The sequence below is a fragment of the Rhineura floridana genome, chromosome 4 (assembly GCF_030035675.1).
Source record: "Rhineura floridana isolate rRhiFlo1 chromosome 4, rRhiFlo1.hap2, whole genome shotgun sequence".
Taxonomy (NCBI): Eukaryota; Metazoa; Chordata; class Lepidosauria; order Squamata; family Rhineuridae; genus Rhineura; species Rhineura floridana.
The window spans coordinates 175,747,251-175,774,386 of record NC_084483.1 but is presented as its reverse complement, the minus strand read 5'-3'; the positions used below and the strand labels follow the sequence as shown (position 1 = coordinate 175,774,386).

Below are 27,136 nucleotides of genomic sequence, written 5' to 3'. Positions count from 1 at the left end.
GATACAATATGGGTGCAGGAAGGGATTCTCTCTTAGACCCTCATTTGTAGTTACAGATGCCTTCTCTTCCTACCCCCAAACACTGTATTTGGAGATTTAAAGAAACTTGATTGGGAGAGGAGAGGGGAAGAGGTTACAACACAAGGGGCAAGTTATACATTTCCACCAAGAGGGAAAGGAGTGAATGGGTGTGAGTGAACAGGTGAGCATGCTTGCCTGATCTGTTGTTCTACTGGGGAGATTTAAAAGGTACCTGACTATGGTAGGAGGTGGCAACTTCTGAGACATATTGTATTACTCTTACCAATAAGATTGCTGGGCTGCAACCCACAGATTCACTCTGCCCCTTTAAAGCAGAGGTGGCTAACTTGATTGGCCTTCCAGGTGATGCTGGACTACAGCTCCCATCATCCTCAACTATTGGCTATGCTGACTGGGGCTGATGGGAGTTGGGAGTCCAGCTACATCTGGAGAGCCACAGGTTAGCCACCTCTGCTTTATAATGACAGATAAGGCAGGAAGAGACCCAACTATCGCAGCCTCTGTCTGTTCTTTTTGCCCCTCTGTCCTTTTGTTTGTCCCCTGCTAGCAGGATTCCAGGTGGGCCACACAGCAGCAGAAGCAGAGGAGGAGGCAGATGGAAGGGCTCCAAGGAGGGGGCAGAAAATGTGGCCACTCAGTTTCCCATTTCATGGGGGAATTTGGAAAAATAACATCCATTTCCAGGTTGCAACCTGGCAACCTGATCCGCCAGCATTGCTTTAGTGCTGATTAAACAGGCAGTTTAATCAGTTACTAAGAGAGAGATTTAGGATTGTGAAACTGTTATCTCTTGCAGGATGGCCTTTAATTACGCTGTTTTCAAGGCCCATGAGGAAGAAAGGTTATCCAGCAGTTTGGGCATTAACCTCAAACATAGGAACTTCAAAATAAGTCAGACTTCTGGAATCAGTCAAACCTAAAAGTGTCCTTCCTAATCGGTGGCCAGTACCAGATGCTCAGAAAGGAAGTGAACAGGAAGCAGAGACATGATGGTTTGCTGACTTCCTTGTTCCATCTATTTTTGGCATCCCCTCCATCAGGCTCCATCCCCTGATAAAACCTTGACTAACAGCCACAGATGCTCCTGACTTCCAGAAATTTGCCTAATATTCTTTGAACAGAGCTGGCTATTGGTCTTCACAATATCACAGAGCAACATGAGTCCCAGAACGTAACACTGTGGTGTGTGCGTGAGTGAGGAACTTTCATTTCTGTCTGTTCATTTCACAGAGTGTCTCTCTTCTTTGAGTTGTATTAAGGGTGTAGTGGATAGCATTTCATTCTTTTATTTGTGACAAGCTGAAAGGAGGGGGGAGGCTCCTTCTAGACAAAGTTTTTGTCAGCTGCAAAGGTGCCCCCTCCTATAACCCCCCATGACCTGGGATGGCTACACCCCTGTGCTCATCCTCAACATGTTGCTTTCAATCTAGATCTAGACTGATGCTACATCCTGCTATCCACAAGGGTTGGTGTGGTTATTTGATATACATTTGAAAACCCTCCCCTGGATTAAGTTTGTTGTTGTTGTTATGTGCCTTCAAGTCGATTATGATTTATGGCGACCCCATGAATCAGCGACCTCCAAGAGCATCTGTCATCAACCACCCTGTCCAGATCTCGTAAGTTCAGGTCTGTGGCTTCCTTTATGGAATCAATCCATCTCTTGTATGACCTTCCTCTTTTTCTACTCCCTTCTGTTTTTCCCAGTATTATTGTTTTTTCTAGTGAATCATGTCTTCTCATTACGTGCCCAAAGTATGATAACCTCAGTTTCATCATTTTAGCTTCTAGTGATAGTTCTGGTTTAATTTGTTTAACATGGCTGCAACCATATCTACTCAGAAGTAAGTCCTATTGAGTTCTATGGGGCTTAGTTCCTTAATAAGCTTGCTTACAGTTGCTGCCTTCAGGGGCATCTATCTGTGCTCCCATCTAACGTCTCTGCAACACTAAGCTCCTTTCTTCCAATAATGGGCTGGCCTGAGGGCACGTAAACCCTTCTTGCCAGAAGCAAGTAAGCTAGATTAAATGTTCCCTAAAGGTGTTGAACTGTGACCTGGGAGACCAGGGTTCGAATCCCCACACAGCCATGAAGCTCACTGGGTGACCTTGGGCCAGTCACTGCCTCTCAGACTCAGAGGAAGGCAATAGTAAACCACCTCTGTCTGAATACTGCTTACCATGAAGACCCTATCTGGGATCAACTTGAAGGCAGTCCATTTCCATTTTGCATCACCCTAAGCTTGTGAGAAAGAATGACCTTGTCACTTCAGATGGACCTAGGAACACCCTATTTTAGGTAAGATTTCTATTTTAATCTCCAGAGAATTTTTTTTTGAACGGTATGGTCCAAGCAACTGTGATTGATACAATGTATAATGTTTAATGATGTCACTAGGGCCCGCCCCGTGATGTCACTAGGGCCCACCCTGTGACATCACTAGGGCCCGCCCTGTGACATCACTAGGGCCCACCCTGTGACATCACTAGGTCCCACCCCGAGATGTCACTAGGGCCCACCCCTATTTTCTCAGGTTTTTGGATGGCTCCGACCTGGCAACCCTACCTACAGTAGATTTGCCACTTACTGTGAAGGATTGTTATAGTGAAGGATGTTAATGATATTGTTATGAGGTATCAAATATTGGGAATTTTTAATTTTTGATTTATCTCAGTGAACCAGAGTTTGAAAAGGCCTGCAACAGCAAAGATTCCTGGGAAACAGCCCCTCTGTGACCTCTGAGTACATATCTTGCAATGCCTGAAGGTATAGACTTCCTGACTCATGGAAATTTGGGATTTGTCACCCAGTAAGAATAGGCGCTCCTTTCAAACAAAGGAAATGTTTATGATAATCTAGGCCATCATGAGGAAACAGAATAGCTCCTTTCAAACTAGGAGGTGTTGTGCATTTCTAAGCCTTTGGAGAAGACAGGATAAACAAAGAAACTGTTTGACACAAGGATTATGATAATCTTAACCTTGGGGAATCATCAGGAATCTACAGCAGGGAGATCACACCTATTATCCGGGAACTTATCAGGAAATGAGTGGGTTCCCACCTTCCTGATCACATTTACTTTGGGTTTACTTTGGGGTCAGTTTAGTTAGGAAAAGGTATAAAACATGAGGAGTGAGAAGGGGAGGGCAGTTCCTCATCTGGGGGGCTGCAACAACTGCTTTTCTTATCAACGCACGCTAGCATCTTTGGGACAATTTCAGAGCTATGGATTTGGGTGAGAACTTTCAAATCTGGCGCTGGTTACAAAGGGTGGAGCTTTTGCTCATTGGGCTAGATACGAAAGGTCTCTCTCAGTTTTAGGCTTGAAGCAACTCTCCAGGAAAGGTATATGCAACTATCTGGACCTTTTTTCCTTTTCTTTTTTCTTTCTTGCTGTGTGGGTGAGCTTAATGTCAAAGTGTTTATAGGGCTAGTCTCTTTGCTTTAGTCTATCCAGTGTTGTTGAATGAATGAATAATAGTTAGAAAACTACTCATTGTTAACTGCAATTGTAAACTGCAATATTTTTCCTTGTTCCTTCTCTTAATAAAACCACTCTTTATTTTACTTTCAGTGTATGTGTTATTGGGTTAAGGGTAAAATTATACATGTTCTGGGGGTGACGTGCGGCTAACTCCAGCAAAAAGATCCTACTGCTCTCTTTTGGGGATTTGGATTTCTAGTGAGCTACGCTCATGAGGAAGTTCAAGGTCCCTTTGTAACAATATATTTTTCGACCATCCTTTAACCTAAGTTTTCAAGGCAATATACAAAAATACAATAAAATACAACATAAAACTATCCAAACTTACAGTTCAATTAGAAAATAGCAGCAATAAGAAGTCACAGTGAAAAGGACCTGGTCAACCATTTTTTCAGTCCCCAAAGGTCAGACAAAACAGATATGTCTTTAATAGACATTGAAAAGATGTTAGCAAAGAAGAACAATAAATCTCTAATGAAAGGAAGCTCTATAACAGGGGCATCATAACTAGGGTTGCCAGGCCAGAAGCATCCCAAACCCTGAGATTTCAGGGGTGGGCCCTAGTGATGTCACAGAGCGGACCCTAGTCATGTCATTAAGCATGATACATTAAGCACCTCAGTTGCTTGGAGCATACAATTCAAACACAAACATTTCTCTGATAGAAATCTTAGCTAAATGAGGGCATTCCCAGGTCCAGCTGAACTGACAGGATCATTCCTTCTCACCTGCGTAGGGAGCCTGGGTAGGAAACATTTAATTGAGCCTACTTGCTTTGAGCAGGAAGGGTTTATGTGTCGTCAAGCCATACCAGTCACCAGAAGGCCATTATAAGGAGAAAGGAGACTAGTGTTGTGGAGGTGTTAGATGGGAGCACTCAGGAGTAAAGATGGATGCCCCTGCAGCCTGCAATTCTAGACACACTTACTAAGGGACTCAGCTCCATAGAACACAATAGAACTTACTTCTCAGTAGATATGATTTGAAACCCGACAGGAGCTGAGGAAGGTCCGGTTCGGAATAAACCTCCCCCCTGGGATAAAAACCAAAGATATGATGAAATTTTAAAAGGGGTAGGCCTAGAAGTAGGCATTGTGAGAGCAGGGGCACAGGATATAAATACAGAAGAGCAAAATTACCACAGGCCAAACCACAAGTGCCAAAGACACTTGAAGAGAGACACTGCTTACAAGTGCCTGTACGCTAATGCTAGGAGCCTCCGAACCAAGATGGGAGAACTGGAGTGTTTGGTCTTAGAGGAGAGCATTGATATAGTGAGCATAACCGAGACCTGGTGGAATGGAGAAAACCAGTGGGATATGGTTATCCCTGGATATAAACTATATTGGAAGGACAGGGAAGGACGTATTGGTGGCGGAGTCGCTCTATACGTGAAAGAAGGCATTGAATCCAGCAAGCTCGAAACCCCAAAAGAGGCGGACTCCTCCACAGAATTGTTGTGGGTGGTGATACCATGCCCCAGGAGGGACTTAATACTGGGAACGATCTATCGTCCCCCTGATCAAAATGCTCAGGGAGACCTTGAGATGAGATATGAAATTGAGGAAGCATCCAAACTAGGAAATGTGGTAGTAATGGTGACTTCAACTACCCGGACATAGACTGGCCGCATATGTGTTCCAGTCATGACAAAGAAGCAAAGTCGGTCATGGAACCGACCAGAGGGACGGCAACCCTGGACTTAATCCTCAGTGGGGACCGGGACCTGGTGCGAGATGTAAGTGTTGTTGAACCGATTGGGAGCAGTGATCACAGTGCTATTAAATTAAACATACATGTAAATGGCCAATTGCCAAGAAAATCCAACACAGTCACATTTGACTTCAAAAAAGGAAACTTCACAAAAATGAGGGGATTGGTAAAGAGAAAGCTGAAAAACAAAGTCCAGAGGGCCACATCACTCGAAAATGCTTGGAAGTTGTTTAAAAACACTATATTAGAAGCTCAACTGGAGTGCATACCGCAGATCAGAAAAGGTACCGCCAGGGCCAAGAAGATGCCAGCATGGTTAACGAGCAAAGTCAAGGAAGCTCTTAGAGGCAAAAAGTCTTCCTTCAGAAAATGGAAGTCTTGTCCGAATGAAGAAAATAAAAAAGAACACAAACTCTGGCAAAAGAAATGCAAGAAGACAATAAGGGATGCTAAAAAAGAATTTGAGGAGCACATTGCTAAGAACATAAAAACCAACAACAAAAAATTCTATAAATACATTCAAAGCAGGAGACCATCTAGGGAGGCGATTGGACGCTTGGATGATAAGGGAGTCAAAGGTGTACTAAAGAACGATAAGGAGATTGCAGAGAAACGAAATGAATTCTTTGCATCTGTCTTCACAGTGGAAGATATAGGGCAGATCCCTGAACCTGAACTAACATTTGCAGGAAGGGATTCTGAGGAACTGAGACAAATAGTGGTAACGAGAGAGGAAGTTCTAGGCTTAATGGACAATATAAAAACTGCCAAATCACCAGGCCCGGATGGCATCCACCCGAGAGTTCTCAAAGAACTCAAAGGTGAAATTGCTGATCTGCTAACTAAAATATGTAACTTGTCCCTCGGGTCCTCCTCCGTGCCTGAGGACTGGAAAGTGGCAAATGTAACGCCAATCTTCAAAAAGGGATCCAGAGGGGATCCTGGAAATTACAGGCCAGTTAGCTTAACTTCTGTCCCTGGAAAACTGGTAGAAAGTATTATTAAAGCTAGATTAACTAAGCACATAGAAGAACAAGCCTTGCTGAGGCAGAGCCAGCAAGGCTTCTGCAGGGGAAAGTCCTGTCTCAGTAACCTATTAGAATTCTTTGAGAGTGTCAACAAGCATATAGATAGAGGTGATCCAGTGGACATAGTGTACTTAGACTTTCAAAAAGCGTTTGACAAGGTACCTCACCAAAGACTTCTGAGGAAGCTTAGCAGTCATGGAATAAGAGGAGAGGTCCTCTTGTGGATAAGGAATTGGTTAAGAAGCAGAAAGCAGAGAGTAGGAATAAACGGACGGTTCTCCCAATGGAGGGCTGTAGAAAGTGGAGTCCCTCAAGGATCGGTATTGGGACCTGTACTTTTCAACTTGTTCATTAATGACCTAGAATTAGGAGTGAGCAGTGAAGTGGCCAAGTTTGCTGACGACACTAAATTGTTCAGGGTTGTTAAAACAAAAAGGGATTGCGAAGAGCTCCAAAAAGACCTCTCCAAACTGAGTGAATGGGCGGAAAAATGGCAAATGCAATTCAATATAAACAAGTGTAAAATTATGCATATTGGAGCAAAAAATCTGAATTTCACATATACGCTCATGGGGTCTGAACTGGCAGTGACCGACCAGGAGAGAGACCTCGGGGTTGTAGTGGACAGCATGATGAAAATGTCGATCCAGTGTGCGGCAGCTGTGAAAAAGGCAAATTTCATGCTAGCGATAATTAGGAAAGGTATTGAAAATAAAACAGCCGATATCATAATGCCGTTGTATAAATCTATGGTGCGGCCACATTTGGAATACTGTGTACAGTTCTGGTCGCCTCATCTCAAAAAGGATATTCTAGAGTTGGAAAAGGTTCAGAAGAGGGCAACCAGAATGATCAAGGGGATGGAGCGACTCCCTTACGAGGAAAGGTTGCAGCATTTGGGGCTTTTTAGTTTAGAGAAAAGGCGGGTCAGAGGAGACATGATAGGAGTGTATAAAATTATGCATGGCATTGAGAAAGTGGATAGAGAAAAGTTCTTCTCCCTCTCTCATAATACTAGAACTCGTGGACATTCAAAGAAGCTGAATGTTGGAAGATTCAGGACAGACAAAAGGAAGTACTTCTTTACTCAGCGCATAGTTAAACTATGGAATTTGCTCCCACAAGATGCAGTAATGGCCACCAGCTTGGATGGCTTTAAAAGAAGATTAGACAAGTTCATGGAGGACAGGGCTATCAATGGCTACTAGCCGTGATGGCTGTGCTGTGCCACCCTAGTCAGAGGCAGCATGCTTCTGAAAACCAGTTCCCGGAAGCCTCAGGAGGGGAGAGTGTTCTTGCACTTGGGTCCTGCTTGCGGGCTTCCCCAGGCACCTGGTTGGCCACTGTGGGAACAGGATGCTGGACTAGATGGGCCACTGGCCTGATCCAGCAGGCTCTTCTTATGTTCTTATGTTCTTATGAATAGTGCTGTTGGTAAGGCTTGACTAGGGATCCTCTGCAAAGACAGCAATATTCAAGCAAGGCTGGCAAGCCCCTGCCTGGAATGCCCTGCCTGCTTTTTCACATGGCTGCTCCAAATGTCTTTACAGACCTGACCCTTCACTGCAGAGAGAGGTTTGAGAAATGAGTAAGAGTTAAGAAGATTCTCTACTCTTTCCAGCCTACTCTGTGGGCTGCTATAAACCTACTTTGACAGCCAACCCAATTCCAGTGAGTAATTATTGACAGAGAAAAAACACACACTGTTTGGTCTACCTTTGCTTCTATGGATGTAAGGTAGTAAGGTCATGAATGAAATGCAAATAGAAAAAGAAAAACAAAAGACAGTGATGATTTCCTAAATGCAATACCATACCAACCACAACAAGATTACTATGTGTAAGACAGAAAACTCAGCATCCCAGAACCACTCAGGGTTCCTACCCAAAACTAAAAAAATCCTGTCAGCCTGTCAGCCAAGGTCACAGAAATCCCCATGCAGCACAAACTGACCCAGGGGCTGCAATTAGTGCAGAATGCTGTGGCACAATTGCTGACATGAGTGAGACCCTATCAGCACATAGTATCTCTGCTCTGAAATCGGCACTGGTTGCTGATTTGCTACCATGCCAAGTTCAAGGTGTGCTTTTCATGTTATAGGTGCCACATAGTATTTATTCTACTCTTGTAAGAAATCAGTCCTTTAGTGTGGCAGTGCCCATGCTTTGGAACTCCCTGCCTATTTACATCAGGCAGGCACCTTCCTTGTACTCATTCTGGCACCTCCTAAAAACATTTTTGATTAGGCAAGCCTACCCAGGCACATAGAAGCTATTATGTTGTTTATGTGTTTTTAACTCATTGTTGGTTTTATTATTTATTATACCTGTCTTTAATTGTTTTTGCCAATAATTTTATTGTTTTAATTCCTTCTATAAACCACTTTGAGGTTTTTTTACAATAAAGCACTATTTAAATGTTGTAAATAATATACATAAATAAATTTTGGAGTCACTGTGGCCCTTGGGTCTCTTTCCTCTTTTACACTGAGTCGGGCCATTTGGTACCATCTACCTCAGTACAAATGACATGGACTAGCATTGGGTCTCCAGGATTCCAAGCAATAGACTCTTCCAGAAACTGAATTTTGGACATTTGAATGCAAAGTATGTGCCCTACCACTGAGCTACAGCCCTGTCTTTTAAGATGGTTCTTTTCAATTCACTAATGAATGCACAGCATACTAGGGCAGATCCACACCATGCATTTAAAGCATATTAAAAGTACATTTAAAGCACATGAATCCCACCACAGAATCATGGGAACTGTAGTTTGTTAAGGGTGATGGGGACTATAACTGTGAGGGAGAAACTATACTTCCCAAGATTCTTTGGGAGACGTCTTGCACTTTAATTGCAAGTTGGATGTGCTTTAAATGTATTATGTGGATCTGCATTACTTCATAAACTTTGCCTGAATATTTTGAAATGGAAATAACCGACAAAGTTTACTGAGCAACCATGGGTAAACCAAAGTTGAGTAAACCAAACTTTACTGAGCAACCATCTCTCAGCCTAATCTGCGCCTCAGGGTGAAAATAACAGAGGGGGACCATGATCACCCCAAGGAAGAGGGGCACACTTAAAATGTAGAAGAAATAATCATTTGTAAATAATAATTTACAACCTTAGTGTGAAATCAGATACATATCAAGACATAGTATGAACTATTTATATAAGCATGAATGTCAAAGATATTTATTATTTATACAACCTGTAAATATATTTATAGTGCAATCCTATGCATCTTTACTCAGAAGCAAGTCCCTTGTATTCAATGGAGCTTACTCAGACTGGGAAGTATGCAGAGGACTGCAATGTAGTGATAAGGAACTTCACTCACTCAATCCAAAATTCAGAATCATGCCAAGTAAGCTGTTTTTCAACTGTTTTATATTTGTTTTATGGTGATTGGATTTTAAATGGCTTTATTTCTTGTTGTGAGCTGCCTTGGTTTCCAACCCTACCTCACAAGGTTGTTGGAAATATTCCATGTACACACACACTGGAGATGTAAAAATACTTACACCCCATATAATAGTTTATTGTCAAACCAGCTGGCCACTGCAGAACATTTTTTTTAAAAAAAATAAGTATTAGTTTCCTGCCAAATAAAAGCAGTGAACATCTAAGTAAGCCCTGTCTAACTTCTTTAAAAAAAAAAGGACTGGAGGGTGAGAGAAGATTTACAACACTATACTTTTGTGTGTTCACTATTGATTGCCATTGATTCACAGCACAGTTCCCATTGATTCACAGCACAATCCTGACCATGTCTACTTAAAAGTAAATCCTGCTGCATTCAATGGGGTTAACTCCCAGGTACATGGAATTAGCATTGTAGCTTTACTCCCAGAAAAGCTTCATATTGGGAAGGTTTTCACAACAGGTTATGAATGACAAATAAACTGCCCTCTTCAACAGTCCAGTAAAATTGAAAGTTGTTTGACTCCTTAATTAGAAAAGTGTAACACTGTAGCATTTATACTTATGAAAACCTTTGAAAGATAAAATGTATAATATGCCATTTTTGCAAGTAATTAAAAAATCTGCATGTACACTTTTATGCCTACCAAGATCTTGCTGAGATCTTCTGTTGTAGTGCAATCCTATGCATGTCAACTCAGAAGCAAGTCCCAATCCTGTACAAGGAAATTATTCTTTATGCTGCTGAAAGCTATTTATTTACTGAATTCCTGATGTGGGACAAGCAGAAAAAGGAAACTGTTCTCAGAACTTGAAATGGAGTTTAGGTATTGCCTGAGGGTCAACAAATCTTGTCAATCACAACCCTGACTTCACTTATTGGCTAAAAGCCTGAAAGGGCAGGGATTAGAGAAGCCAGTACTAACAGAAGTTGCTTTATATCTTTTGAACCAGACCATCTAGAAACTTTTTTTAAAATGCAGGCTAAGAGTACAGGTATTAAGGTAACCCACCAGAGAGGACTCTCAAAAACCTGAGTCTCCGGGCAAAAAACGGAGACCTGGCAACTCTAGACTGGGTTTAAGGGGGTTGAGCTGAGCGCATGGAACCACTATTGTTGCTTCTATGGATGTAAGGGAGTAAGGTAAATGAAATGCAAATAGGAAAAGCAAAGCAAAAGACAGTGATGATTTCCTAAATGCAATACCATACCAACCACACAAAAATTCCTATGAGTAAGGCAGAAAACTCTGCATCCCACAACCAGTCAGGTTTTTTTTTTACAATAACATTGTATATAACTGCTGTAAATAATATACATAAATAAATTCTAGAGTCACTGTGGCCCTTGGGACTCTTTCCACTTTTAGGAACAAAGGAATCTGCCTTATACCAGCACAGGCCAGTTGACACCATCTAGCTCAGTACTGATGACATGGACTTGCACTGGCTCTCCAGGATTCCAAGCAATAGTCTTTTACAGAGATTGAATTCTGGATCTTTGTATGCAAAGCATATGCCCTACCACTGAGCTACAGCCCTTCCCATGTTTTAAAAAAGTATTTTTTAAATGGTTCTTTTCAATTCACTAATGATTGCACAGCATACTAGGGCAGATCCACACATTTCATTTAAAGCACATTCAACACACATTTGAAGCATATGAATCACGGGAACTGTAGTTTGTTAAGTGTGATGGGAACTATAACTATGAGGAGGAAACTACACTTCCCAGGATTCTTTGGGGGAAGTCATGTGCTTTAAATGTGAGTTGGATGTGCTTTAAATGTATTGTATTAATTGACTTCATAAACTTTGCCTGCATTAAATCATTTTAATTAATTTTTTAAAATGGAAATGAGCTATAAAGTTTAGTGGGTGACCATGCACTACTCACCATCTCTCAACATAATCTGCCCCTCAGGGTGAAAACAACAGAGGGGAACCATGGCCACTCCAAGGAAGAAGAGGACACATAAAATGTAGAGGAAACAATGTACAACTGCAGTGTGAAATCAGATACTTATCTGGACACAGTATGAAGAAATATTTATACAAGCAGATGTATAATTTATTAAAGATGTTTATTATTTATACAACCTGTAAAGATATTTATGTGCAATCCTATGCATGTTTACTCAGAAGCAAGTCCCAATGTATTTAATAGGGCTTACTCAGACAAGGGACAGAACTGCAACCTCACCCAACCCAAAATTCAGAATCTTGTCACTTTAACCTGTTTTACAACTCTTTTATACTTGTTTTTATGGTTATTGGATTTTAAAGGGATTTATGTCTTTATGTGAGCTGCCTTGGTTTCCAATCACCAACACTACCTCACAGGGATGTTGAAAAAACTCTCTATATACACACACACTGGAGATGTAAAATACAGACACCTCATATTGTTTATTGTTAAAACCAGTTGGTCATTGCAGAACATTTTTTTTAAAAAAACCACAAAATCAATATTAGTTTCCTAAGTAATAAAAGCAGTGACACCTAAGCCCTGTCTAATTGCTTTTAAAAATAGGACTGGAGGGGGAGAGAAAGATTTACAACACAAATACCCTCCTTTGCTATGTTCACTACCAAGTCCCATTATTTACAGCACAATCCTAGCATATCTACTCAAAAGTATGTCCCATTGAATTCAATGTGGTTTACTCCGGGTGTGTGGGATTAGCATTGCACTTTACTCCCAGAAAAGCAAGTATAGGACTAAAGTTTCATATTGAGAAGGTTTTCAAAACACTGCCCTCTTCAACAGTCCAGGGAAATTTAACTTGTTTGACCCCCTCATAGAAAAGCATAACACATTGCAGTGGCATTAAGATCTCCAGCACACAAGAAAGAAAAACTTTTGCTATTGATGAAACTATAAATTTACTGAGATGTTCAGACATGCAGGAAAAAACAGGTTTCTGGCCTTGCCTGGAGATCAACAAATTGCTTGTCAATCACAAACTTGACTTCACTTATTGGATACAAACCTGAAAGGGCGACGTTAGAGCAGCCGCCTATGAGCTAATTTACAGAAGTTGCGGGGGCGGCTGATGTTTTGGTGTTTATCTCATGAACCAGACCACCTAGAAACATACTTTCTTTAAATAATGAAAGCCGGGAGTCCAGAGATTGAGGTGACTCACCCAGAGACCTGGAGAGGACCCCAAAAATCCAGAGTCTCCAGGCAAAACCGGACACCTAGTAACCTTAGTATAACTGAGAAGGACCTGCTACGAGTCACTGCTGAATGTGCTTCAGTTATAGAGGGAATTCTCAGCAGGGCCTCCTTTATCAGAAGGATAAACACACAGATAGACTAGTCTTTGTAAGAGAAGCACCTCTTTAAAAACAAACAAACAAAAATCAGACAGCTGGCCTGATTCATGAGGAGAGGAACAAGGTTGTTAACTGTTCCACCATTCAATATCTATCTGTGTATGTTTTCCACACAAGCTATGCCACCCAGAATGAGCTGCTGTGACTGTTCTTTAAATTATACATCTATCTTCACCTATACTCTATATTATAGCTCCCTCCCTCCCTCTCTCTCTCTCACACACACAAATACCTTCCTTAAAGCATCAAACCATGAGAAACTGAAGTGTTTGTAGCACAAACTGGATAGCAACCTACATGGTAATGAATGAAACATATTTCTCAAGGGAAATGATTTTTTCCCCAAGATTTTCCATCTGGTATATCTTAAGACAACACAAACATATTCTACAGCTTGCAAAAAAGTTTAGCTGGGTAACCGATTCTAATTTGCAATCAACTCCTTGCAAGTAAAAAAATAAGAATACATCTCGCTTACTTAATGCTAATCAGATTTAACCATTCTCACTATCAATCAGCATCAGTTTTATCACTGACTGCAATCCAATTAAAATACCATTATCTCAATAATCTGATGGAAATTGCTTTTATGGAATGTGCTTTCTATAATAAATGTTTCATAGAAGAACATGAAATGGTGGGAAATGAAGTTCTTTTGCCTGAAGATGTCTTCCCAAATCAATCCACAGATACCCCTTTTAAGCTTAGCAGTTAAAAGAAGCTCTAGTTCAAAGGCTGCCAAACTGGGTCCATGGACCACCAGTGGTCCACAAGCTTCATTCAGTAGTCCATGGCATGTCCACATTAAATATTCACATTGATTTTTAATTGTATTTTATTGCTTCTGTTTTGTCTTACATTGTGTTTTATTGTACTACAATTTGAATTCTATGGAATGCATAAGAACAGAAGAAGAACCTGCTGATCAGGCCAATGGCCCATCTTAACCAGCATCCTATTCTCACAGTGGCCAACCAGTTGTCCATGGGAAACCCACAAGACGGATCTGAGTGCAAAAGAGCACTCTCCCCTCCCAGCTGCATTTTCCAGCAACTGTATTTGGAAGCATACTGCCTCTGACTATGGAGGCAGAGCATAGCCATCATGGCAAGTAGCCACTGATAGCCTTTTCTTCCATGAATTTGTGTAATCCTCTTTTAAAGCCATCCAAGGTGGCTCTTGTGGAAGGGAATTCCGTAATTTAACTATGCGCTGTGTAAAGAAGTACTTTATTTTGTCTGTCCTGAATCTTTCAACATTCAGCTTCATTGGTTGTCCACAAGTTCCTGTGTTATGAGAGAGGGAGAAAAACATTTCTCTATCCACTTTCTCCATGCCATGCATAATTTTATACACTTCTGTCATGTCACCTCTAACTCACCTTTTCTCTAAACTAAAAGGCCCCCAAATGCTGCAACCTTTTCTCATAAGGGAGTTGCTCCATCCCATTGATAAATTTGGTTGCCCTTTTCTTAACCTTTTCCAGCCCTATAATATCCTTTTTGAGGTGACGCAACCAGAACTGTACACTGTATTCCAAATGCAGCTGCACCATAGGTTTATTTAATGGCATTATTATATTGGCAGTTTTATTTTCAACATCTTTCCTAATGATCCCTAGCATGGAATTTGTCTTTTTCACAGCTGCCACAGGCTAGGTTGACATCTTAATCAAGCTATCCACTACAACCCCAAGGTCTTGTTCCTGGTCAATCACTGCCAGTTTAGTCCCCATGAGCATATATGTGAGATCAAGATTTTTTACACTTGTTTACACTGAACTGCATTTGCCATTTTACTGCCCATTCATTCAGTTTGGATAGGTCCTTTTGGAGCTCTTCACAATCCCTTTTTGTTTTCATAATAATTTAGTATCATCAACAAACTTGGCCACCTCACTACTCACCCCTGACTCTAGATAATTTATGAACAAATTAAAAAGGAACTCCACTTTCTACACCCCTCCATTTATTCCTATTCTCTGCTTCCTGCTACTTAACCAACTCCTGATGTACAAAAGAAACAGTGCAAATACAATAAAATGCAATATAAGAAATAAAAGAAGCAATAAAAATACAATTAGAAATCTTACAGCATGTTACAATTGCTACAACAGGCAGAAAAATCTTTAAATTTGTTATGTATCTGTATTTTACATTTTGTGATTTTGCTGATTTATTGTATTATCTTATGTTGTACACCGCCCAGGGAGCCACAGGCTAAGGACGGTTTATAAATTAAACAAAATAAATAAAATAAATAAATAAAAATAAAATTGCATGCTAAGATCATCAGCAATTTTCAAGTGGTCTATGAGGAAAAAGGTTTGGGAACCACTGCTCTAATTTAAAGGATATCGTTCAGTGCTTCTTCTCTATCACAGATTTGTTTTAACATTGGGAAAGCCGACTTTTCAGTTTATTGACCTTCTGTAAAAACTAACATTTTGTGACATATGTATGGAATTCTACATTTACATCACCAAGATGCTAAGCTCTATATAATTACATGTAATTATAATTATGGGCCCTATTTTGATATTGTTAATGCTTGCCTTACAAAGACTAAGCTATTTACTCTTTATTTATTTATTGTATTTATTATTAGGTTTATATCCTGCCCTTCCACCAAGTAGGAGCCCTTTAAAAGGTTAAGTATGCAGAGATACATTTTCTTTTTAAGACTGTGATCTCTCTACCCACGTGTAGGCTATGTGAGCACTGTAGAACAACATAGCCTGAATATTCTTCAGTCCTTTAAGTAATTCCTAAATCCTTCCACATTTCACAGGCCCCATCCTAAATCTCCATGCCCTTTCCCTCTTTCCATTCTCCCAGTATTTACTAGAACAAGTCATAATTGTTGACAACCTGAAAAAGAAAAGTACACGAAAGTTCTTTAATGGACAAAAGTCCTTTTACTGGCCGTTTCTCTCTCTTTTGGTATGATACTAAATTTTTTGAACATTGCTACTCAGAATCAGCTTGTAGACTGATTTTACCATCTGTTCCTCTTTCCCCTGCCTCTGGTTTTAGTAATGTGTTTCAGTGGCATTTGGCTAATGCAAATAAATATAATTTATTTACATTTTATGTAAAACAGTGAACTAAATGTACATAATTGATGTTGATGGCAAAATGTTGCATGAGCTCCTACACAGAATGAAAAGTTGGTATCCATTGCTGGCTTACCCTAGCCACATCTGGAGGGCATCATGTTGGCTACCATGTTGGTCTCATTCCATACCATATTTTATTTATTTATTTATTTATATCCCGCCCTTCCTCCCAGCAGGAGCCCAGGGCGGCAAACAGAAATGCTAAAAATACTTTAAAACATCATAAAAACAGACCTTAAAATACATTAAAACAAAACAATGTTAAAAACATCTTTTAAAAAAGGGTTAAAACATATTATTAAAAAAAAAATTAACAAGCAATTCTAACACAGATGCAGACTGGGATAGGTCTCAACTTAAATGGCTTGTGGGAAGAGGAAAGTCTTCAATAGGAACCAAAAATATAACAGATATAACAGATTAGCCCGCCTAATATTCAAGGGGAGGGAATACCATATTTCTTTCTGTTTTCCATTTCTATTCCACCTTTTCGTTCAGAGGAAGCTTCCTGGGCAGATTTCAACTCCATAATCTTTGGATAAATTGTTTCCTTGGGACATTTCTGTGTTGTCGTTTTCCCTCAGGTGATGTCCCAAGACTAGCGCTAGCTGCCGTTACTACATCCCACTGTGAATGCAGGGAAATAATCCTCCCACAACCACAGCACAATATCAGAGCACTCACCCATAACTGATACTTCTCATTCAAGACAGATGGCCATTGCACCTGGACAAGGCTTGGAAAGATGCACAAATATGCATTGTAATATTTTTTTTAAAAGAGGACCAGTTATGGGTTACAATTTCTCAAGGTTATTGCTTAGATAGGGATGGGAGAGATATTCAGTTCACAATTGAAAGAGTAATGTGACACTGCATTAAGAATATACAAAAAGCCTGCTGGATCAGGCCAATGGCCCATCTAGTTCAGCATTCTGTTCTTACAGTGGTCAGCCAGATGCCCAAAAGCAGGGCCTGAGCACAACACTCTCCCCACTTACAATCACTGGCTACTGGCATTCAGAAGCATACTGCCACTGATGTTGGAGGTAGAACATAGCCATTGCACCCAGTAGCCGTTGACAGCCTTATCGTCTACAACTTTGCCTAATCCTCATTTAAAGCCTTCCAAGTTAGTGGCCATCTCTACTTCTTATGAGAGCAAATTCCATAGTTTGTGCACTATGTGAAGTACCTTATTTTGTCTGTCCTGAAGTCGTGTCTTCCAATGCCACATAAGCAACAGCCAATGAAACAAGATCCGGGAAATGCTAATGTATGGATGTCACATCAAGGAGCCTTTCAACTGCACGTTATTGGAAAAGATGATGCACCGGTTGGCTGCTCCACACATCTCTTCATAAAGCGAGCTTGGGCCTTAATCTTAAGGAAACAGCCACCTTGTCTCACTGTCAACATCTTTATTTAAAAATAAAGTTTGACATTTTCAAGGGGTAGTTTATTCTGTGCGCACTCAATTTAGTACTCTCTCTTTCAACAGGGTATAATGAAATGATTAACTTCATTTACGGCTAGCTTCATTAAAAAAAAAGAAGTAGCGTTTTGACCGGCGGGAAGAAAATGGCACATTACGCTGTGATGATTTTCATTCATCTCAGTGAAAGCGTACAAACAGGTTAATTAATTAGGCTGAAGAATTCCATGCTATATTTGAAGCTATAATAAAGAAACGTCTTGACAAAATAGGTAACGCTCGTTGCACGATTGCTAATTACAGTTGTAAAGCTATATCCTTGTAAAGACTTTTCTGGTCTTTATCAGATTTCATGGCTCCTGTCTCCTATCTTTCGTGGATCTGAAGAAATAGCTCCAACATTGTTTGTAACAATATTGCCAAAGAAAGTGTTCCACACTAACTTGCCAGATATGACGCGTAACAAAAGCAAAGCCACACAATTTGAAAGTATATTTAGTGAGGTTTTTCCCCCATTTGTGAGATTGTTTTAAAGCATTTGCAGAATGCAACCGTATCAGTTCTTGTACAGCCAATCTAGAATCTCTGCTCATGAAACTTTCTGAACTGGGATGTGTATATTTTGTACTTGGGGCTCCACACATTAGTCATCAGGAATGAACGGCTCTTATGATGCTTGCTAAAACTGTCATAAAAGCTTAAGTCTTTCATCTTTTGAGGCAACAGTAGTGCTTTTTTTGGGAGGGAGCACAAACAATCCCCCACCCAGTTCTAAATTGTGAGGATGTTCATCCTATTCACTACCATTGTTTCTCTTCCCTGCTGCTGCTTCAAAGCCCCCCCTTTCTAAATACCTTCAATATCTTTCATGATAAGTAACATGGGAAAACCCAGACAATTAGGGATCATATAGTGAACAGGATGATATCATTACGCTACATCATCATATAGCCATATCTTGTTGGCTATGTCATGAGGGCAAGCAAATGAATACAGATACACCGGCTAGACAAGCCATTAGGTTGTCTAGTGAATCAGTGTTCATGCTTATTAATAATGTTATGTACTTTATCTAAACATACTTTATTGGAATACAATCTCAGAAAATTACAAGCCATCATAGCACTGTTCATTCATTCATTGGCGATCACTCGTGGCCGAGTAAGATTGTCTTCCAGTAGTAGTAAAACATAACTAACTTTATTTTACTGCTTGCAACCAGTAACCTCCTTACACAGCGCCACCTACTGGCCCTTACACATCTATGTTGTAGTCGACTTGGAGGCACATAACAACAGTTACTAAAAATACGAGGAGAAATGCTCAAACATGCACATAATTCAAACGAAATGTCCTTTATTACATTAATTAAAGAATCATCTAATTCTTAAGAAAGGAGGCCACTTGAATCACTTTTTCCTTGTTTTAAGAACATAACAAGAGCCTGCTAGATCAGGCCAGTGGCCCATCTAGTCCAGCATCTTGCTCTCACAGTGGCCAACCAGATGCCCATGGGAAGCCCACAAGCAGGACCTAAGTGCAAGAACACCCTCCCCTTCTGCGGTTATCAGCAACTAGTTTTCAGAAGCATACTGCATCTAACTATAGTGGCAGAGCACAGCCATCATGGCTAGTAGCCACTGATAGCCTTCTCCTCCATGAATTTGTCTTATCTTCTTTTAAAGTCATCCAAGTTGGTGGCCATCACTGTCTTTTGTTGGAGTGAATTCCATAGTTTAGCTATGCATTGCATAGTGCGTAGAAAAGTGCATAGAAAAGAAGTACTTTCTGTTGTCTGTCTTGAATCTTTCAACATTCAGTTTGGATGACCATGTGTACTAGTGTTATGAGAGAGGGAGAAAAACATTTTTCTATCCACTTTCTCCATGCGATGCACAATTTTATACACTTCTATCATGTCGCCTCTGACTCGCCTTCTCTCTAAACAACAAAGCCCCAGTGATGCAACCTTTTCTCATATGGGAGTAGTTTTCATTTTGGGAACCTATTTTTGTTGTTGAAAGAGATTTACCAGGCAAGCTTACTTTCTGCCGAGGGCATGACAAAGCCCTGTGATAGATTTCAGGCAGTTGTTTACCAACGGGGCTGGGGGAGGAATCCTCCCCTGGCCAAATTTCATGTGGCCCGTGACTTCCAGTGCATTCTCCTTCCTGAAACACCTTGGGAAAGCCTTGGTGAGGCAGGAGGGCTGGTTGTTGGATGAAGGCATGCAACAGCATATATTTTCCCCACACCTGGCCTTTTCCTTGGAGCTCCAAACATCCAGCAGGTGCAGAGGTGGATAAAGCCAGCATACCTTTGCCCCCCCCATGACTTTGGACTAGAGACCAGTAGCACAGGAGCTTCTTTTGGTTCCTGAGTTTGGGCTGCATGTCTAAGATGCAGCATATGGTCAGGGAGAAGATTCCCCCCCAGCACTTGGGGCAGGGGCATGTGTGGTGATTGAGAGAGCAAAGGAGATGACAGATGAGAGAAAGAAGGGGAGGTTCTGCCCACTTTTGGCTCTGTCTACCCAGCACAGGTTCCACCCTGACTGACTTTTCTGGTGGATCAATGGTCCTCCATAAAAAAAAAAAGCTTTCCCATCTGTGCTTTACCAGTGCTAGTTTATTAAAGGTATGCCCAACAGATGCAACCAATATGGGGCCTACAATGGACCCACTGTTAAAGACCTTATCTTGGAAGACAATCTTACTCAGCCACGAGTGATCACCAATGAATGAATGAATGGATGGATGAATATATTGCAGAAAGATTTTCCAGGCCTTTGCCAGAAATTTGGTTCAAAGCAATTTGTGCCCAGATTTTGCCATGGTTGTTGCATAGTCATGAGCCTTTAACATTTTTTTAAAAAGATTCCAAATAATTCACACATTATTCCATAGTTGGGGCTTCCAGCTTTGTGGAGACCCAGAGCAATTTGCCATTCCCCCTCCATAGTTCTATCCAGGAGTCAAACATAAGTGAATAATTCCAATTACTATGTGGGCAACTTTGTTGTTGTTGTTGTTGTTGTTATGTGCCTCCAAGTCGACTACGACTTGTGGCGACCCTATGAATCAATGACCTCCAAGAGCATCTGTCATGAACCACACTGTTCAGATCTTGTAAGTTCAGGTCTGTGGCTTCCTTGATGGAATCAATCCATCTCTTGTTTGGTCTTCCTCTTTTTCTACTCCCTTCTGTTTTTCCCAACATTATTATCTTTTCTAATGAATCATGTCTTCTCACGATGTGTCCAAAGTATGATAACCTCAGTTTCATCATTTTAGCTTCTAGTGATAATTCTGGTTTAATTTGTTCTAACACCCAATCATTTGTCTTTTTCTCAGTCCATGGTATCCACAAAGCTCTCCTCCAACACCACATTTCAAATGAGTTGATTTTTCTCTTATCCGCTTTTTGCACAGTCCAACTTTCACATCCATACATAGAGATCAGAAATACCATGGTCTGAATGATCCTGACTTTAGTGTTCAGTGATACATCTTTGCATTTGAGGACCTTTTCTAGTTCTCTCATAGCTGCCCTCCCCAGTCTTAGCCTTCTTCTGATTTCTTGACTATTGTCTCCATCTTGGTTAATGACTGTGCCAAGATATTGATAATCCTTGACAAGTTCAATGTCCTCATTGTCAACTGTAAAGGTACATAAATCTTCTGTTGTCATTATTTTAGTCTTTTTGACATTTAGCTGTAGTCCTGCTTTTGTGCTTTCCTCTTTAACTTTCATCAGCATTCGTTTCAAATCATTACTGGTTTCTGCCAGTAGTATGGTATCATCTGCATATTTTAAATTATTGATATTTCTCCCTCCAGTTTTCACACCTCCTTCATCTTGGTCCAATCCTGCTTTCCATATGATATGTTCTGCATATAGATTAAATAAATAGCATGATAAAATACACCCCTGTCTCACACCCTTTCCTATGGGGAACCAATCGGTTTCTCCATATTCTGTCCTTACAGTAACCTCTTGTCCAGAGTATAGGTTGCGCATCAGGACAATCAGATGCTGTGGCACCCCCATTTCTTTTAAAACATTCCATAGTTTTTCATGATCACACAATCAAAGGCTTTGCTGTAATCTATAAAGCACAGGGTGATTTTCTTCTGAAATTCCTTGCTCCATTCCATTATCCTATGTATGTTTGTGATATGATCTCTGGTACCTCTTCCCTTTCTAAATCCAGCTTGGATGTCTGACATTTCTCGCTCCATAGATGGTAAGAGCCTTTGTTGTAGAATCTTGAGCATTACTTTACTTGCATGGGATATTAACGCAATAGTTCGATAATTACTGCATTCCCTTGGATCCTCTTTCTTTGGAACTGTGATGTATATGGAACTCTTCCAGTCTGTGGGCCATTGTTTAGTTTTCCATATTTCTTCACAGATTTTTGTCAAAATTTGGACTGATTCAGTCTCAGTAGCTTGTAGCAACTCTATTGGTATGCCAACTCTTCCTGGTTGATTTGTTTTTTCCAAGTATTTTAAGAGCAGCTTTCACCTCACATTCTAAACTTTCTGGTTCTTCATCATATGGTTCCTCCGTGAATGTATCTGTCATCCTGTCATCTCTTTTATAGAGTTCTTCAATGTATTGCTTCCATCTTCCTTTTATTTCATATCAGTGAGTCAGTGTGTTCCCCTGTTGATTATTCAACATCCCTATTATTGGTTTAAATTTCCCTTTCATTTCTCTAATCTTTTGTAACAGGGCTCTTGCTCTACCCTTTTTGTTGTCCTCTTCTATTTCTATACAGTAACTATTGTAATAGTTCTCTTTGTCCCTACGTGCTAGTTGCTGTATTGTTGCATTTAGGGTTCTGACCGTATTTCTATCTCCTTTTGCTTTTGCTTTCCTTCTCTCTTTAACCATTTTAAGACTTTCTTCAGTCATCCATTGAGTTCTTTCTCTCTTTTTAACTAGAGGTATTGTCTTTTTGCATTCTTCCCTGATCATGTCTCTGACTTCATTCCATAGTTCATCTGGTTCTCTGTCAACTAAATTTAAAGCCTCAAACCTATTCCTTATTTGATCTTTATATGCTTCTGGGATGTTATTTAAATTGTATTTTCGCATTATGATTGCTTTGTTGGTCTTCTTTAGCTTTACTCTGATTTTCGATACGACGTGGGCAACTTTATGACAAAGTTAATGCCAAAAACTTACCTGGTATGAGAATTGCCTTGTGCTCTGTACTGTTCAGTTTTATAAAACTGGTTAGACCAAAAAATAAATGAAATTGTCTCTCTGCAGGTTTCCACAATCCAAAATTCCAAAATTCTAGAAGAGAATGTAATTTAGGATTGCACAAATGAAGCATGCATGTGTATATTTCTTGTACAACTTTCCATATTAAAATACACATGAACAGTAGGATGGTACTGGAAAGGAAGTTTTTTAAATGGACATTTTTGACAGTGATAAAAAGCACCTGCTTCAGTGATTTTATGGCAATTCCATCAAAAGAGAATGAAACTGTTCACCTAATCAAAGTGAGGGCAATGCATCTGAAATGGCTTCATTTGCCTTTATCAACATCATAATGTAGCCAAATCTGATCAGCTACATAGCATTATAACGTTATTAGCATTGTGACATCTTTCTGTTCACTATGTGATTTCCAGTTGACTGGGATCATCCATATGACTGATTCAGGAAATAATACAATACAAGAAATAAAAGAAGCAATACAAATACAGTTAAAATCAATATGAATATCCATATTAAATATTCATATTGATTTTAACTGTATTTGTATTGCTTCTTTTATTTCTTATATTGTATTACAATTTGAATCCCATGGAATGCAAATTGTAATACATTAAAATACAATATAAAACATAAAAGAAGCCATCTGTCTATCTATCTGTCTGTCTATCTATCTGTCTGTCTGTCTCCCATCCTTCCTCCCAGAAGGAGCCCAGGGCAGCAAACAACACACTAAAACACTCTAGAACATCTTAAAAACAGCCTTTAGAATATACTAAAACAAAACATCTTTAAAAAAAAAAAAGCTGTAAAAACTTCTCAAAAAGCAATTCCAACACAGTTGCAGACTGGGATAAGGTCTCTACTTAAAAGGCTTGTTGCAAGAGATCTTCAGTAGGCACCGAAAAGATAACAGAGATGGCACATGTCTAATATTTAAGGGGAGGGAATTCCAAAGTGTCGGTGCCACAACACTAAAGGTCCATTTCCTATGTTGTGCTGAATGGATCTCCTGATAAGATGGTATCAGCCCTCACCTACAGAACACAGTGATCGACTGGGCATATAAAGGATAAGATGGTATTTCAGGTATCCTGGTCTCAAGCTGTATAGAACTTTGTACACCAAAACCAGAACCTTGAACTTGGCAATAAAAATACAATTAAAATTATACAACATCTAGCACAGCACATTAACAGGGAGAAAAATCATTTTGTGGTCCACCAAGACCCTCAGCAATTTTCAAGTGGTCCATGGGGGAAAAGGTTGGGAACCAGTTATCTATATTAAAATGTACTTCTATACTGTGTATTTATGTGATTACCAGTGGTTTAAAAAAAATAAATTTACTGAAAGACTGTCCATAGTGGCAGCTACTTGCTTGTTATATCATACAGCACTCTTTTCCGGGTTGCAGAGAATGGCCCAGAGGAGACCAGCACAGGAGACAGAACTGGCAAAGTTGTCTCATTCCACACTTCTGAATGGGCTCCCTTTTGTCTGACATCTCATTCTGAGACATAACTTGGTCGACATTACATCCTCAACCATATTTTTATTATATGCTTTACTTTAATCTCCCACGCTAACACAAACTTCAGTTTGGAAACTTACTGAAAAATTCTTTATTTTAGAATATGCTTGCCTCAACTCAAGTCTCTTGTTTCAGGTTTTTAATTCTGCCCTTCGCAATGCCAGTGTGGCTATTTGTGTTTCTCATACACAGGCATTTCTTCTTTTTGCATCTGTGGACTGTACTTGGTACTACGTGAATTTTTAAAGGTGGGAGTAGAATACACTATATATATATATATATATATATATATATATATATATATATATATATACAGACATCGATTTTCACAATTTTTCTGAGCATGTACAAAAAAAGACATACAAGTAAGGAGTATTGAGGCATATTTGCTGGATACTGATGTGGCTGAAGTTGTTTAAAAAAACAGAAACTGCATTACAGACTTTAGGTGGTTTACAGTCATTCCCTCTTGCTAGGAAACCCTGAGAACTAGGTACTCAATCTTGGGAACTGTAGCATAGAAAAGGTGTTGAGAATTTTTTGAGCAGAGCTACAATTCTCAGGATCCCTAGGAACACTGGCATATCAACATATATTGGGTTTTTTTATTCCATTTCCCCCCAATTTAATACATTTTTATATCATGTTTCATCATAATTGATTCCATGGTAATTTTATACTACCTTGTGCACTGGTATAATCCAATGTATGGATTGAATCCAAGAGAAATACAACAGAATGTTAAAAGCAGATTTGGGGGATGAAAGCGGGCATGCAGGGGGGAAAGAGTGAGTGGAAATTGTTTCACTTGTGCAAGGACTTCATTAGATACAACCCCATGTTTGTAGTGTAGATATGCCAATGAGTGAGTTGCTTCCTAGTGTTGATTGCTGTACATCCACATGGTCAGATTAAAACACTCCAGAGTAGATCATCAAAAAACAAGGCAGCCAACACAAAACCATATTTCCATACTTTTCTTAAAGACATAATAATCGCTTACCCTTTTCCTCAAGTTGTAGGTCAAGATGAGGTTCCTGGAGAAAGAGTGTGAGAAGGCTGTGTAGAACTCCAGCACTTTCTGTAAGGCATCCCTTTTAATCACGTGAAGGTCACAGTATGTCAAAGCCCTTACGTTAGCACAAGACTGAGCAAGAGTAGTTTCTTTCCAGAAGACATCACCAAAAACATCTCCTTTGCCTAGAGAAAATAACAACAATGGTATCCATAATTAAATAATTGCCTCAGCATCAAGAATCCAACAGCAACAGCAAAATATTTCCAAAAGAGGTATTTTTATTAAAAGTGCATTTCTTATTTTATGCCATGTTTTGAACACACATTTTGAACAGGGCCTTTTGGCTGCAGTCCAGGGCCCAGATCCAAATATCCTTGTATGCAGCAACAGGCTGCAGGCAAAATGCTGCCAATGAACATCTTTCCTAGTCTGCGCTGTCAGGCCAGATTTAAATGAGAAGCCAAGTACATAAGAAAACATTTCCCATGTGGTCAGCCTCACATTTAAATAAAATCCTCAGCTATTGCTAGTGCTGTGTAAGCGTGCCAGTAGGATACTTGATGGAGAAGGGAGAAAGCTATCCTGCTGAAGAAGAGGAAGTATTCAGTCAGCAGTGTTGAAAATATAAGTTTGAGACAGCTTATCTTGCTGGGCTTGTACTATTTTTGTGTGTTATGCCTATAATATGGCACACTGTTTGGAGAAGCTGGATGTTCTGTAGGCAACTGTCCATGGCCAGATGTAACGCGAAACCATGGCTTAGCACTGAATAAATAAGTCACAGCAAGTCTCAGGCTTGTGTGTTCCCCATTCTTGTCCTGTGCTACCAGAAAGAGGACTTCAACAGGATTTACTGCTTCTTGTTGCAGTCAAAGTGGGAATCAACTAACTATGGTCACTTTCAAAACAAGCCAGCTTCAAGCCATACTTTCTGAGGATGGCTTGGTTAAACTGACCATAGTAAGTATGTAAGTTATGATCCCCAGTTTGGATGCAACAATAAGCTGAGATTCAAGGAAACTGAAAGTAAAAAACACAGAAATCCCCTTCGTAACCACATGGCAGGAGGAGACAGGAAGGAGGAGTGTGCATGCCCGAGGCTCACTGCAGCTTGTTCATGTCGTGCCAAGCCATGGATCATTTATTTATTATTGTATTTTTAACCCACCCTTCTTCAAACTAGTGATACCAGGGTGGGGCACATCAAATGTAAAAATAAAAATAAAACCCTACAACAATTCCAGTAAGAACATTACAACAATATAACATTAATCAGTATAACAACTGCACGCTTTACTGCAAGAGTCATTTGGCCTAATCAGGGTTGGCCTTAGACATTTTACTGCCCATAGCAAAGGACAATATGGCATCCTCCCACTCTCATATAGAATTCAAATGAATCGGCAATGGGGCAGTGAACTGGCAATGGGGCAGTGTTTTTCACATCACCTAGAGGCAACAAGCTAGCTTTAGGAGGTGCAAGGGGAAGGGGGATTCTTGTCCTGCCCTCGGCATCTGTCACCTGAGGTGGCTTTCTCATTTTGTCTAATGGCAGGGCTGTCATTGAGCCTAATATATAAAGAATCCACATCATTCAGACCATGGCTATAGAGGGATATTTTTAGCTGGCACCAAAATCCAAACAATGTTGGTGCCAGCCGCTTTAGCATTGCGTAAGAACACAACTACTATGTATGCAGAGTTGTGTATACTCTGGACAAGCAGAGTATGGTGGTTTTTAATGACCAGTAGTTAATCA

The 27,136-nt window shown here is 40.1% G+C and overlaps 1 protein-coding gene across 1 annotated transcript in view; it reads right to left on the bottom strand.

The window, feature by feature from the left end:
• The window catches only part of KCNH1 (potassium voltage-gated channel subfamily H member 1), a 399,525-nt gene that overhangs the window by 142,103 nt on the left and 230,286 nt on the right, over nt 1-27,136 (bottom strand). Inside the window, exon 10 of the mRNA XM_061626447.1 lies at nt 25,363-25,559. Coding sequence (XP_061482431.1) covers nt 25,363-25,559 — 197 coding nt within the window. The remainder of the gene's footprint in view (nt 1-25,362; nt 25,560-27,136) is intronic.